The 14581-nt window shown below is 35.9% G+C and overlaps 3 protein-coding genes across 3 annotated transcripts; 2 read left to right on the top strand and 1 right to left on the bottom strand.

Annotated features, from left to right (window-relative positions):
• Window positions 1-2643: 2643 nt before the first annotated feature.
• BATDEDRAFT_32261 (uncharacterized protein) lies at window positions 2644-3183 on the top strand (the record flags this gene model as incomplete). The annotated part of the gene is made up of 1 exon (XM_006681373.1): window positions 2644-3183. A coding segment is annotated over exon 1 (205 nt), but the record flags the coding sequence as incomplete, so codon positions are not given.
• Window positions 3184-3917: 734 nt separating this feature from the next.
• BATDEDRAFT_32259 (uncharacterized protein) lies at window positions 3918-4508 on the top strand. Its single transcript, XM_006681372.1, has one exon. It carries the CDS (start codon window positions 3995-3997, stop codon window positions 4424-4426), a length of 432 nt encoding a protein of 143 aa, XP_006681435.1. The 5' UTR covers window positions 3918-3994; the 3' UTR covers window positions 4427-4508.
• A 1483-nt stretch (window positions 4509-5991) lies between these two features.
• BATDEDRAFT_27205 (uncharacterized protein) lies at window positions 5992-8591 on the bottom strand (the record flags this gene model as incomplete). Its single annotated transcript, XM_006681342.1, has 3 exons — window positions 5992-6161; window positions 6254-6527; window positions 6924-8591. The coding sequence occupies 3 exons, from the start codon at window positions 8589-8591 to the stop codon at window positions 5992-5994; spliced, it is 2112 nt and encodes a 703-aa protein (XP_006681405.1).
• Between the last annotated feature and the right edge of the window lie 5990 nt (window positions 8592-14581).

Raw genomic sequence — 14581 nt, 5'->3', positions numbered from 1 at the left:
ACTCCAAACCAAACTATTGAATATTTTATGCAACAACTGCATTGGCAAAGTAATCACTTTAAATCATTGAGATCACCAAAGTCAAACAAACGAATTCTCGGAAGGGATACAACGCCAACGACTAATGTACATAGTGATGGTGTTGGTAATTCTGCAATCTGATGTGTATATTTGACTGAATGACAACATGTTAGGTTTGTAATAACAATACTTTTGTAAACTTGTTGTCGTATGAATGCAGTATAAATATCTATACACGCTCTTTTATTTGAATGGATGCAAAGTACCAACCAGCGGTTTTGGTTGTTGACAATAAAATTATCATTTTTTATAATAGCAAAGTTTAATTGGAGATCCAAAAGATTGATTTGGAAACCAAACGATGAAGCTTTTGAAATGTCAAGTTGATTGATCTCGAAGTTTATTTTCCAGTAGTTTGTAACCATTTCATTTCGTTGTGTTACAAGTCAAGACATTCTTGTTTAAGATGCTCTGTATACGCATCACATGTAGCAATACTAGAACAAAAGACATTTGTGTGGTGAATACTCACAATCCTTTAAATGAAAATCAGCGTCACACTGCAATATCTTGATCGAACAACAAGAATATTTACAGCTTTGAATTCAAGTTGATTGTCAAGTTGATTATTAAACAACGTTGAACTAGTGCTACAAGTTGGACAATTGGGACCATTTTGCGCAACACATTTCTTGAAGATCGTGGACATATGATGGCATATTGATGGTTGTCATTATTGTCAAGTGTGTTACAGTTGATTGAAGACACAAAAGAATGAATCAATATTCGATTGTGTTGTTTATTAACAAGAAAGTGAGTGTGTTTATAAAATGGAAGAAACCAAGAAAGCCATGTGAATCCCAGTTCAAACGTCATTGTTGATGGTTTTTGATTGTTAAACTATTCAGAAATGTCTCACATTCACACACTAGTAATGTCTCACACAATGCAAGTCAACAGACTGCACATTCAAACACTCCAAATCATATACAAGTACATACACTATCAATGTTTAACAATCCAAACAAACAATTGGTAATTGTTGGACATTCGCATAAATGAAATTGTCATCAAAATTCAACTTTACTAATTTTATCAAACATGGAGTTGGATGATATCATGAAAGAGTTGATCAAACATATGGAAGATTTGAAACTGTTAACAACAGATGCTCAACTATACAAGGCTGATGAAATATGGGACAGACTGCTTGTATTGCTATTGGAGCTGAAAGAATATGATTACAGTAAGCTTAATAGCCATTGTGTTATTGATGAATTCAAACTGTTGCTGACTTTGTGTTGGTTTGAAATGGTAGAGTCTACATATGCAGTGCAGCGCTTACAGAGGATTGGACTGGAAGATATCATAACCGAGCATTTGGAGTATAATCAACCCAGTTTACAGGTATTCATATATTATAACAATAATGGATTGTTCATGACTAAACTAATCAACATGTGTTGTAGATCAAAGTAATGAAGTTTACTACAGCATTTTTGGGTATTGTACATAGTGATTATCATTTCAAAGTATCACATCGATTAAACAACCAACTCTCACAACTCATGCAATCATCAAACCGTCAAGTCAAAATGATGGCAAGTCATGATTGATATTGACCAAATGATTGACATTCAACTCATCTAGTGTCGATATGCATATAGGCGATAAACGCACATACAGAGTTGTACAAATATAAACGCTGGAGTGAGGAGGATGGATTTGACATCAAGCCTATGGTTGAGATTATTGTTCACGAGTCTGATCAACAAGTGCTCACATTGGCGATTGGCCTGTTTTTGAAAGCTTGTCATGATATTGACGATGAAAATGTATGTTTACAATGATACAATATTGGATCAGTTTGGTCAGTGTCTTGTCATGTTGATCTGATTGTATACTTGACATTGAACAATATCATTAGTTTAGCATCGTGGTATCAAGACTTGTCTCACGACTGGAATCATCCAATGGTTCAGTTGCTGTTGGTCTTATCAGAAATCTTCAAACCATATTTTTAAATATTTATTACCATAAGCCAGTAAAAGCAGTGGAATGTGGCATCATTCCAGCACTGGTCAATACGCTCAGGTATGTGGTGTTATGCATGAATGTGTGTCCAGTCATCACAATTGGTAAATTTGATATGGTTGGATTGACATGACATGAATACAGGAGTGTCGATCAAGAAGTGATTTATGAAAGTATTGATACTATTCAGAGTTTTTGCAACTATGCAGATTGTGAAGTGATTTCAGCCGAGTTTATAAGGTCGGGTTTAATTCAAATACTGAACGACTTGTGTATCAAATACAGCAACGACTCTGAACTAAAAACACGCATAATCAAGGTAGCAGGAACTGCTGCATCCAATATGCGCGACTTTCCTGTATCGCTTGTACGATCGTTGGTTTTTGAGCAATTGACGATATCGATGTGCAATCTCAGTATGGGTTACTCTTTGCGCATGTTTGATTATGTCAACAACATGATTGAGAAATCTACAAACAAGGCCGAGATGATCAAGGCGTTTCAAGACTATGGAATTGTGAAGCAACTCAACACTATTCTTTCACGTAGAAATATACGCTTGTATGGTTATGATAGTGGTGACACTAGTATTGTAAAACTACTCAAAATACTTGTTGATCTTGCCGACAATCATTCCGACAGTTCAATACGTACCGAGTTGGATCAAGGCGGGATACTTGAAAATCTAACGGCTATTGTAAAATCGGATGATACCGACTACAGAAACAAGAGGATTGCTGGTCAAATCATTGAAACGTGTTTCCAGCATCGGGCTTACACTGCTAGCTCGGATATTCAGCCATACAACGACAATGCCAAAATTGATATGAGTTCTGGAATGGCTGGGTATGCACATGGAAAGGCACGCACACTTGTCGAAATACGGTATATCCAGTATTTGCAATCTATACTTTGCAAACCCATGTGGTGGATCGATATCACAAACCAGCATATTGTGGAGCAATGGAGGGCTGACTCACTCGATCAGAATATATTGCCATCAACATTTAATCTTGCATTGGAACAACTCGAGTTTTTTGTCAAACAGCTTGTTTGTAGTGGCAGTGATGGATTGGGCACAATTGTCCCAGGACCTGTTGAACTGACGTATATACTGGACAATGGCATACCTGACAATATATACACGCGATTGATGACAAATGTATCGGATATTGAACATGGATCAAATCACAACACTGGTCAAATGGTGCACAATCTGATTGATGCATCAATGTACAGTGTTGTATATGGACAAACGATGATTTCACCACTGAATATACGACTCAAATACACCACAATGGTACCATGCGATATATTGTTATCGACTCGACTTGTTTCAGATACGCCCATCATTGAAGGCGATTTCGAGTTTATATCACGCAAGTTCCAATGGCTTCCGAGTGAATTTCGTGTCGAACAGGATGGCAGTGTGACCATCAACTCATACATCAACAATCTGAATCCGATATGGCATCGAGACATGTACAAGTGCATTGCCAAAATATTCAAATGTTTTGTCCCAATGTTTGAAAGTCTGTTCAGAACGATACATCCAGTGTTCAAGTATATTGATATTTGCAATCGCACAAAGGGATATGAACCACCAAGCCAATCAGATCATGATGATATGGAACCAGACACTCAAGTCACTCGTCCCGTGTATGTACCAACACTTCCGGAACATTTTGAACCCGATTATGAATCAGCAAAACCAGTGTCACTGCGTGGTCGTAATCTACAAGTCATTGTCAAACTCACCAACATTCAACTGACACCATCCAAACCTAAATACGACGAGGGAAACTGGAACATTGAAGGTCCAATTAACGAATCGATTGTTGCGATTGGACTGTATTACTACGACGTGGAAAATATCACCACACCCAAACTCGATTTCCGCGTGGCTGTTGATCGGTTTGAATACCAAATAGCATCTAATATGTATTGGGAAGATGTGTATGGAATTGATCGAGAATCACCACAGAATCAGTATATAGGATCGCTTGAAGCATCAAATGGTCGATGTGTAGTTTATCCCAATCGATATCAACACAAAGAACAATCATTTGAACTTGCAGATCCAACTCAACCAGGACATTGCAAGATTTTGACATTTTTTGTAGTGAATCCATCTCGTCGGATTGTTTCGACTGCGCATGTGGCTCCGCAACAACCACAATGGTACAACTCGAGTCTTGACAAGACACCCATACCGCCTGAACTGTGGAATGATGCCACGCAGTATATTCAAGGTGTTCAATCACCAGCTGAGGCCAAACACTATCGAGATGAATTGACAAGTGACCGAACTCAAATCACAAGAGCATACAACGAATACATATATGAACAGAAGTATAATCTTGATCATTGATAATTGATTGTGAGGTTGTGATTTATACAACAATGAGTTGCAATGTCAGTCAGATCTATGCAATTAAATGGATCGAATAAATTGAATGAATTGAATCAATCATGTCAATCATGACAGTGACTGTTGATTATATTGACTGATTGTACAATTGATTGATACAAGTGATATGGATGCATCATTCGGTGTTGTTGAATCAGATCATTGCTTGATTCTGTCAATGTGATCAAATGGATTACTACAAAACTGTACATGCTCAAGTTGAATCAAGTATTGAATCGAGTATTGGATTGATATTTACACACAACCACAATTACAACCACAATTGCAATCAGTACAGTCTGAATATTAGACATTTGAACATCACATATTGAGTCATGGATAAATGCGAGTTGGCATATTGGACTGTTTTTGTAGTTTATTAATGATTTGATTCACGACTGTTTGAATTCAAGGCTCAATATGGATTACAACTGGATTGTCGTTGTTTCCATTTGGGATGGTAAATCTGTCAATGTGTTGATTGATTGCTAGTTCATTGTCCAATCCATCGATCAGTAATTGTCCAAATAAGTTGTATCCGAGTCGAGTTGTCAATCAGAATACCGTAACCTGACATCCAAACAATTATTCAAACGATTGTCCAAACCATCAATGATTGCCAGAATAAGCTTTACGACTCGACTGCAATAACCACCACAATCATGATCAGGTTAGTATGTTGATCCGTTTACAAAGCTCCAATACTGCAACAGATTCAACATACTCTTGAAAGTGCTACACACCATATGGATCCAGCAAACCCACTGATGAATTGAACCAATCAATTGACCAATGACATGACTCGATATTGGACATCGAGTTGCACACAGTTGGTAAAAAGTCACCGACATGTTCAGATAGTCAAACCTTGACTACAGGTTGATATCATCGCCCAACACACCAAATACCATTGGTCAATTAATACATATGTCATTGTAATGTGAGAGTGTTGAGATGTCAAGTCTGTTGATTTGCACTGAGTGAATCCTTTGTATATATCTGGGATGTGATCATCAGTTGTGATCACCAGTCACCTCGGATGGAAGATCTATAGCAATCAGATATCCTCAACAATGATGCTTGAACGATGGCTCGCATACATTCCTTCCTTCTGGTATTGTTCATCGCTCTCCCATATTATAAAACACACTTCCCGTTCTTTAATAAACAACGCAATTAGTTTATTGGATCATTCTTTCATGCCTTTGATCTACTTGCCAATAATGATGACCATCAACATGCCATCATATGCTCACAATCTACATTTCAGTCATTCAGATTCCTTGTTTTGGGAATGATCATTTCTGTATCATTTTTCACTGAAATGATAATCAGTGTCACTGTGTATTACCGTTTGAACCAAAGTCAATACTGCAAGCACTCGAGTGCTACTCCAATCAACTGAGTTGAACTGACATTGATATTGATATCAGCAAGAAATCCAACTGATTTCCAAATTGAACGAGTTGATTCCAAAATATTGTTATCCACAAACATAAATGTCAATTGCAACACTTTTATCAAACCTATTGGATATCAAATCCAGTAACCCATTGTAACAAGCCTTGAATTATGTCTCGGAACAATGCAGCCATGACAAAATACAACATTTTACCAGGTTTGCTGTATACAACAACATATATTTGGAGCAGAGTTTGAACATATAGTTGCGCAGTTATTTGAAGTTTGTGTGTTTCTAGTATCATACCCAAAATGTGTGTTATTCCATCATCAATACTTTGCTCACAATACACTAACACTATTGCTACACAATCAGTTGTCAATGACCATGAGTAGTATATGTAGTGCACTGGATGATACCACTTGTTTTAAGCAAGACTGCTAAAATATTCAAAAGTTGACGACATACTTTGATACATTCGTCCATGATGATTGTGATTGATATTGAACGCATTTGGTTTGTGGTTACAATATGAGTTCTGGTTTTAGAACTAATCAGAATCGGATCGTCTGGAATTGTTTGGAATTGTTGATGTGCTAGATTGGTATTTTCACCTATAATCACTGCTAAATTCGATTCAAAGTTGTCAGGTGTGATATCCTGACAAATGCCGACATTATCAAAATGCTTACCGTATACAAGTTGATTAAAGTTGCAAGTTGTCTGCCAAACTCATACTTGATGCTTCAATCGGACACGATTAGATGGTACAAGGATGTGTCAACAGAGCCATTATTTGTCAAAAAGCGTATGTTACAATAGTAAACTTGAATTTGGACTTTCCATGCTAAATGCATCTCAATCCCTTGAATGGACACAATTGTATGATGCCAGTTGTATTAACAACATTGAGTTATCAAATAATTGGAATGGTTGGAATGGTTGAAAATATGTCATATCAGTTGTAAAATACAACTATCACTTTCTACTCTTCAAATCTGGTTGTATTAGTGGGAGTTGTATAACGTATTGCTTCAATCCATGAATGGGTTGTACCTGCTCTGTGCCATCAATTGGTTTGAAACTCTGCTTTTTGAACCCTTTAAACTGGTGAGGTGGAACCACAAAATAAAGTTTGGGTTCATCATACAAATTGCACAGTTTTGTAAGAATATCAACTTCGCGAATAGGATGTTCAGCAACAGCTGTAAATTGGAACATTCCCTGTCGACTGAGTGAATCAATTGCTGGAAAATTATCGTCATCTGTCGGTTCGTAATAGTTGCCATCAAGTGCTGCTGCAGTAGGGATAGTATTTATTCCAAATGTAATTCGTTGGCCATTGAGTGCATCCAAAGTAATCTTTGTTGCTTTACCATCTTCCAGGCATCTGCATTTGAGAGTTTGTCCACCAGTACAAAAAATCACATGTCCGTATATTTCAAACAAATGTCTTGAAATCTCGGTTGGAATACCATCAAACATTTGCTGCAGATTGGTAATCATTTGAGCAGAATGACGTTGCCAGAGTTGTTCTCCAACATATCTTGAAGCAATATCAACATGCAGGAATTTGTACTGTCCGTCGTCCGACACAATGGTATGAAGCAAGGTATGAGTATTTGCAGATATTTTGATTGTGAATCCAATGTTTCGTACCCCTTTGACTGCATCAACATCAGCCAAAGCTTTCTCCATTGGATTTGATACAATATCAAAGACAGAACGAGCTACACCACCATACATGCGATATCTCTCATTGATAGTCTCAATGGGTACATCCGGATAGCAATGACGTCGGCAAGCCTGTAACTCGTCCAAAGTCCAAACAGGAAAATACCATTGCCTTGCCATCTTTTGTTTGACGAACTCCTTGTATCCTTCAGACTGAGGAGATGACATGAACAATACAATACAAGATGATGATCTTGGAGTCGTATGTCCATCAACAATATACAATGTGTCTTGTTTCCAAACAATATTGGCCACTTCAAGTCCAAGCTCTGTGACGATTTTATGCTGCAAGTCAAAGCATTTGTACGAGGATCCCACTTGATAAACAATCCGGTTTGGCTTCAAGGACAGAGTTTTCGTGGTAAAGTCATCGATCAAGCGATGCAATATGTAGACAAAAAACAGTGACTTTCCGATGCCTGATGTTCCAGATATTGCAAATGATTCCATGCCACAATCAATTTGATCCAAAAGCAAGCCAAACACATCATGATAGCACTCTCTAACATATAGTTTTTGTATTTTGTCTTGGGTGTATGGGAAAAGGACATGATCTGTCGACTGTATACATTCATCGACCAGCTGGGCGTTTGCAAACGACTTGAATTGGGTTGTCAAAACATTGGGTTCAGTACGTTGTCGTTTAGGAGAAAAGTCTTGATGGTTTGCTGTTGATAAAGAAGTAGAACCTGCATCAAAAATGGCACTCTTGCTTGGTTTCCTGGTGGGTGATGAAATATCAATAACAACACAAGAACCATCTTGAGTAAAGTATTCTTGAGGAAGAGAGTCGAGTAAAGCCCAGGTGTTGATTAGTTGGTCCTTGTTACTGTCGGTGTAGAGTTGGAGTTGAGGAGCATCAATGTCAGCCATAGCAGGACCATACTCTGCCTTGATAGCATCCTGAACGTCACTCGGGTCTTCAAAGTCTGTCACATCGATTTCAGTAGAAATAGTGTCATATTCAACATTGAGGAATCGTTTTGGCATTTTATCAAAAGAAAAAAGAGTAAAAAAGCAATTTATTTGTCAAATTGTAAAACAAAAATCGACTTTTTAATCGAGTCAAAATAACAAAATTTTGGGATATTTCAAGACAATTCACACGATTTAAATATTTGGAAATTAGTCAAATTTACACCAGAATTAATGTCTCATTAATGTGAGACATTACTAGTGTGAGAGTGTTGACTTGCATTGTGTGAGACATTAGTAGTGTGTGAATGTGAGACATTTCTGAATAGTTTAACAATTAAAAACCATCAACAATGACGTTTGAACTGGAATTCACATGACTTTCTTGGTTTCTTCCATCTTATGAACACACTCACTTTCTTGTTAATAAACAACACAATCGAATATTGATTCATTCTTTTGTGTCTTCAATCAACTGCAACACACTTGACAATAATGACAACCATCAATATGCCATCATATGTTCACAATCCTCAAACTTAAAAGTCAATTTAAAAACCCATTTTTAAGCATCTACAAGTCTGCAATATCAGATTTGTGGCTGGTACATAATAGGCTGCCAATAAAAGTCGACAAATTGAGCAACTGCAATGTGCCTTGCTGTATGATAGTAACATATCAGAAATTATGAATGCTTTCAAAATCAAAAGTCTGCAAACGATGTCACTGCTGGCTTGTAGTTTCTGTTTACAAACCTACAATCAACATATTCACTGGATTCGTATAATGGTAAATGCTGAACCACAAACCGCTGATGATATTATTATGGACGATGCTCATACTATTGGAAATCAAACGATTGGTGCAGTTTCAAATGCTGTTTCATCACACAGAAAGTCTTGCTACAGAGTCTGAATCCAATAGCAGTGAATCTGCAGTTTGACCAACACAGTCAATAATTATCGTTTGAAACTCGAATCAAGTGATGATGTTGCTGTTTCAGATACACTCAATGTCATCAATGCAGTAACATTGTAACCAACTCAAATCATTGATCATAAACCAATTTACCGTGTCTTGATAAAAACACTGATAAACCATCATTCATACATGAGTTTGTCAAAAGTATGAACTGATTACTGATCAGATGTTTAAAGTGGAACTCAAAACAGTGCAACTCAATGTGCAGCTTTCCCACGACTTTCCCGCTACAAAAAATATAGCCTTGGAACTCAAAGTTTACATCAACAATACTTGTGTGTATTGACCATCAATGATGTTGTTGGTGTAGCATACACAATGTGCATTGCAGAAACGCTTGTTTGTTTGCTGGAGCTATTTCAAGCAAGCAAAAATACTAAAAGGTTCAGTTTGATGAGTGTCTGGTGTATATTTACAATGCATTCAAACTCGAGAGATTGTCGTATTTTGCATACAAGACATACTACAATCTATTACAACAATATCGTGTATTTCAATATGCACCCATTCGATTTACAACAGTGGCATAAACATCATCACATTTGAACAATGGTTCAGTCGTACAAAGTCCAATAACAGCCATGAATTGTATCAGACATGAACATACTGGTGCAAAATTCACATCAAATAACACACCGCAACAAACATGTTTCTGGTAGATGGTGGAATTGATGTCATTGATTTTCAAGTACACGATATTGGTGTTGAATGATTCAATAAACTATACTCGTCGACTTTGTGTACTTTTTTCAGTTGCATCGTTTCTGATTCCGAGTTTGAAGCATAATAGTTGCGACAGCGCTGTTGTCCAATTTGCTTGTTTTGTGAATAGTAATCATGATACCACTTGTTTGACGCTTTCTGTTGTTGAACTGGATATGGATGTCAAATATGGATGCCAATTTGAATGCATTGCAAGTAATTGTTGTAGTTTTTGATCGAGTCAATGAATGGCATTTATAGTTGCTCTAGAAAACAAGTTGTTTGAAATGTCCTGTCATATGTCATATGTTTTGTTGTTTTCATGTTCACTAATTGTTGATAATGCATCCAATTGATTTCTGTTTTGACGCTGCTTATTTGTCATTGTTGGATCTGGGTTTCTAGATTCAGTAACAAACGTTTCAGCAATTTGGATGTGTTCAAATTCATAATACTTGCAAGTCTGAATTATTTGATCATCATCTGAAATTGGATACGAGTAATCATTTCCACTAACCACAGTATACATAGTATACACAGCATTACTGTATATTGACTTGTATTTTACTCAAAGTTTTGTCCGTTCAGTATTCCAACACAATGTCCAACATTGATTGAATGGTTTGAGCGTTTGTTTAATTGAACCACTTGATGGATCACTTTCATATCTTGATTCAGCAATATCACCAACTGCACAATGATGGATGTGATTGTAGTCAAACACAATATATTGCAAGACATTAACGTATTGGTTAGTTTTAGTATATTCTTGATAAAATGCAATGATGTTTTGTAATGACGTGTTAAATCCTTCAATCAAACATTGTATGTTGTGATTTCCAACATTGACAGTGACATGGCAAACACCTTTTGCTTGTGACAGACTTGAAATCTATGGCTAGCAGACTCGATTGCTGTCAATTGAATAACAATATGCTATTGAACATCAAGTATCAATCCGATTGCATCTGTAGTATTAGATACCCTACTAAACACATCAATTCCACACAAATATTTGTATGCAGCACTGCATGTTGAATATTTAGAAAGGTCGACCAAATCAATTTGCCATTGGCTGTTGATCGTTAGCAAAATACACAGTGATGAGACTATATGCTGATATTTGACGTGATTGTTTATAAAGCTGATAGACCTGTCGCTGTTCAAGAAAAGCTTCGATTGTGACATTGTAGCTTGTTTGCCGAGTTTCAGATATAGTTTCCGTGCTAAAGTCAAACCGCACTTTGGATCGTTTGTCATTAAACAACTTGATCCCATCTTGGTTAACGAGTACGTATTCATTTGATTGTTCTTGACTCTGAATGCATTGTTGACACTATTGTGTAACCTTTCTGTTTAATACATCCAGATAGTTTTGGTTTGGTTTGGCATTGTGTTTCTTGTTGATTCGGTTTAAACTAAACCTGCTTGCATCACAGTAGTACATTTTACTTGCCAGTGGTATGATATAATCACTTTTGTACACTGGTTTGAACAAACCAGGTGTTCTGCCATCACACAATGTGTCGAGTATTGTCAGTTTGAATTAATCAAATAGATGTGGTTTTACTATTTGCTTCAAATAATGTCCCGAGATAGCAAAATGTGTCAAATTTGTATCCATTACACAGTACTGAAAGTCATGCCAGTCAATGTAACAATCCATAAAATCATAATAAAACAGAAATATTTGTAACGTTGCCAATCAGTACACTTGGAACCAGCGTGGACTGACAGACTTTATTTGGACAGTGTTTTGTTGGAATAAAACTCATACTTGATTCAAGTCTTGATGACCCAGTGGTTTATCGTCTCAGTATTCTTGTTATAGTCGACCAACAATCTTTACTGTCTCGTGTTTCAAGAAATCTGTAATGCATTTGTCGTATGAAGAGCTTCCCATCAACTTCATCATTTCTCCGCGTAATTTATAATCAGGACTTGCATCTCTGGCTCTTTATTCATTAGATAATTGCTTAGCAAATGACCTGAAATATGCTCTATGTTCATATCTTACCGCATAGGTAGTATTCGATACCTCAATTTGTGTTCAAGATGTCATTTGAGTAGCTCAGTAGGATATATCATTATTTTTCCAAATAAACTGCCGACGAATTTCTTGCTCGTGTAATTTGGTTTAACTTGTGCTTGTTTCAGAGCCTATGTCTGGTATTTGTATATTTTTGTATATTGGATGCATGGTATTCTTTCAGATCGTTTAGCACTACAATACCACGCTCTATTTGTTCAAAGAAGCATCTATTCATAGCATCTTTAAAAATATTAGGATACATTGGAATTATTTGAAATCACTGCATGGCATATCTTGACTTATAGCCTAAAGATACAACGAATTGGCATTGTACCCAAGAATTTTCTAGCAGGGCTTACCTCTTTGTATTATTGCTTTATTTTGTTTGTGATAGTGATGGAGCACGATATTTGGACCACTAACAAAACTATCTCTACTTTGATACAACTTCTTATTTCCCTTGAATAATTAGAATTCACAATCCTTGTCTTTTGTAGATCAAATATTTAAAAGTAGTCCAGGAATGAAAATGCTATCTTTGTGCATGTCAAAATTCAGTGATTCAAAGAAATTACCAAACTTCTTTGTCGCTTCCACGCCTGGTTTTATATTCAAATTGTAGCAGTCTTTGAACAAGCCGTATAAATTTCTGTTTTAGGTTGTTATAAACCCATTTTTTGGGTGGGATAGGTGAATGTCTGAAAAACTTGAATGGTATTACCAGAATATTGCTTTAATTCTTGATGCTCATCAACGTATTCTGTTGTGTTCTGGGTCACTTTGTGCGGAAATATTCCCTTTTAGACTATAATATCAAATATTTTCAAAAGCTTATTTAAAGTGTTTAGAGCCAGATACACGAGAATATCTTTGATTGCAAATGAACCATTAGATATCATTCTGTATTTATTGTTGCACTTGATAATGTCATTAACCTCATTATTCGTTGTTGCTCTAAACTCACAACCTCAAACAGCTTTCACATTGTAGTCCATCTGCTTCAAGTTTGCTTTCTTTCGTATAGTTTTTTCATACAGCACGTTTATTCCATCTCCTGTTAATGGATTAATATTATTTGGATGATACCACTTACAACCGTGAAAAAAGCATCCATTGAATCCATACTGTTTGCTTCTGCATTGTAACCGCCAGCATTGTATCGTTCAATTCTTTTGCTTTGTTCAATGTTACGACCCATTCTTCAATTGAACGAATCCAAAGTTTCTCACTTCTGAATATATTACCATGTTTCATTAAATGTTTCATCGACACTTGTGATAGATATTTTTTGATGATGTTAATATCGTATGATCAACTATTGAAGCCATATACAGCAAGTATGCCAAGCCAATCAATTGCGCTCTTACCACTTTTATTTTTTCATCTTTGAGCTCACCTACTAATTCAAAGAAATCCAAGTAGCTCGAGTATAGTTTTTGACAATATTTCATTTGTCAAGACTATGGCTATGTTCAACTGGAATAAACTATGTCTTCGATTCTTTGTTTCAAATGAGACTGACGCTTAAAAGCTGTCGAGTATCTTAATTTTGTTTCAATGTATTTGAATTTGAAGATTGTGGTTTAAATCAGTATATATTCAAAAATATAATGGAACCAGTGTAGTTTTTTGAATGCCGTTTTGCCACAGCTTATTTTCATTGAATTTGCAAACATTGATGCCAACGCAGAAACAGTATTCGGTCTGTTAATTCTTGAATAATCACGCCAAAGCAACTCTTGGTAACATTTGCTTTGTAGTATGTCTAGTCTTAAATTTTGATATTATGATATGCAAAATAATACTAAAGGCACATTGTTTGCAACATCAAAAATGAAACAGTGTATTTGCTGTATTTGATAAAATCTGGTAGCTTACTAGATGGACCAATATCGAAATGTTTGATGATAATTATCAATGATATTACGTCTAGGTTTGTCAACATCAATATACAAATACCATGATTACTTGATTGTTTTAAATGATGGTTGAATAAATGCTTTTTGATGTAATGTCTGATAAACAGTCGACTTATTTTTTTGAAATTTCTCGAGTTAAAAATAAGCTTGCTCCATTTAATCTGCTAGTAAATTCTTGTACGTGCTGTTAAATAATTTTTATCTCTTGGTCCTATTTGTGTTTTTTCAGCAAAATAGCAATCCTTTTTTGTAGTTGACAAGTCTTGTTAATTTCAACATTTAATTTATAAAATCTAACCAGAGTCCTTATTTTTGTTTATTTTGATTCATATGTTATTCATTTGTGCTGAATTTGATAATATACATTCAAAGAAAATAAAATAACTTTTAAAATAATTTTTTTGCTGCCATACTTGACTTTCTTGCCAGTA

This window comes from Batrachochytrium dendrobatidis, assembly GCF_000203795.2.
Source record: "Batrachochytrium dendrobatidis JAM81 unplaced genomic scaffold BATDEscaffold_12, whole genome shotgun sequence".
In the NCBI taxonomy this organism is placed as follows: Eukaryota; Fungi; Chytridiomycota; class Chytridiomycetes; order Rhizophydiales; genus Batrachochytrium; species Batrachochytrium dendrobatidis.
The sequence above is the reverse complement of the archived record's forward strand: the minus strand, read 5'-3'. Positions and strand labels throughout refer to the sequence as shown.

Bases quoted from the DNA above. Each gene is read 5' to 3' on its own strand.
- BATDEDRAFT_32259 (XM_006681372.1), top strand. From the start codon at position 3,995: ATGTATTGGGAAGATGTGTATGGAATTGATCGAGAATCACCACAGAAT.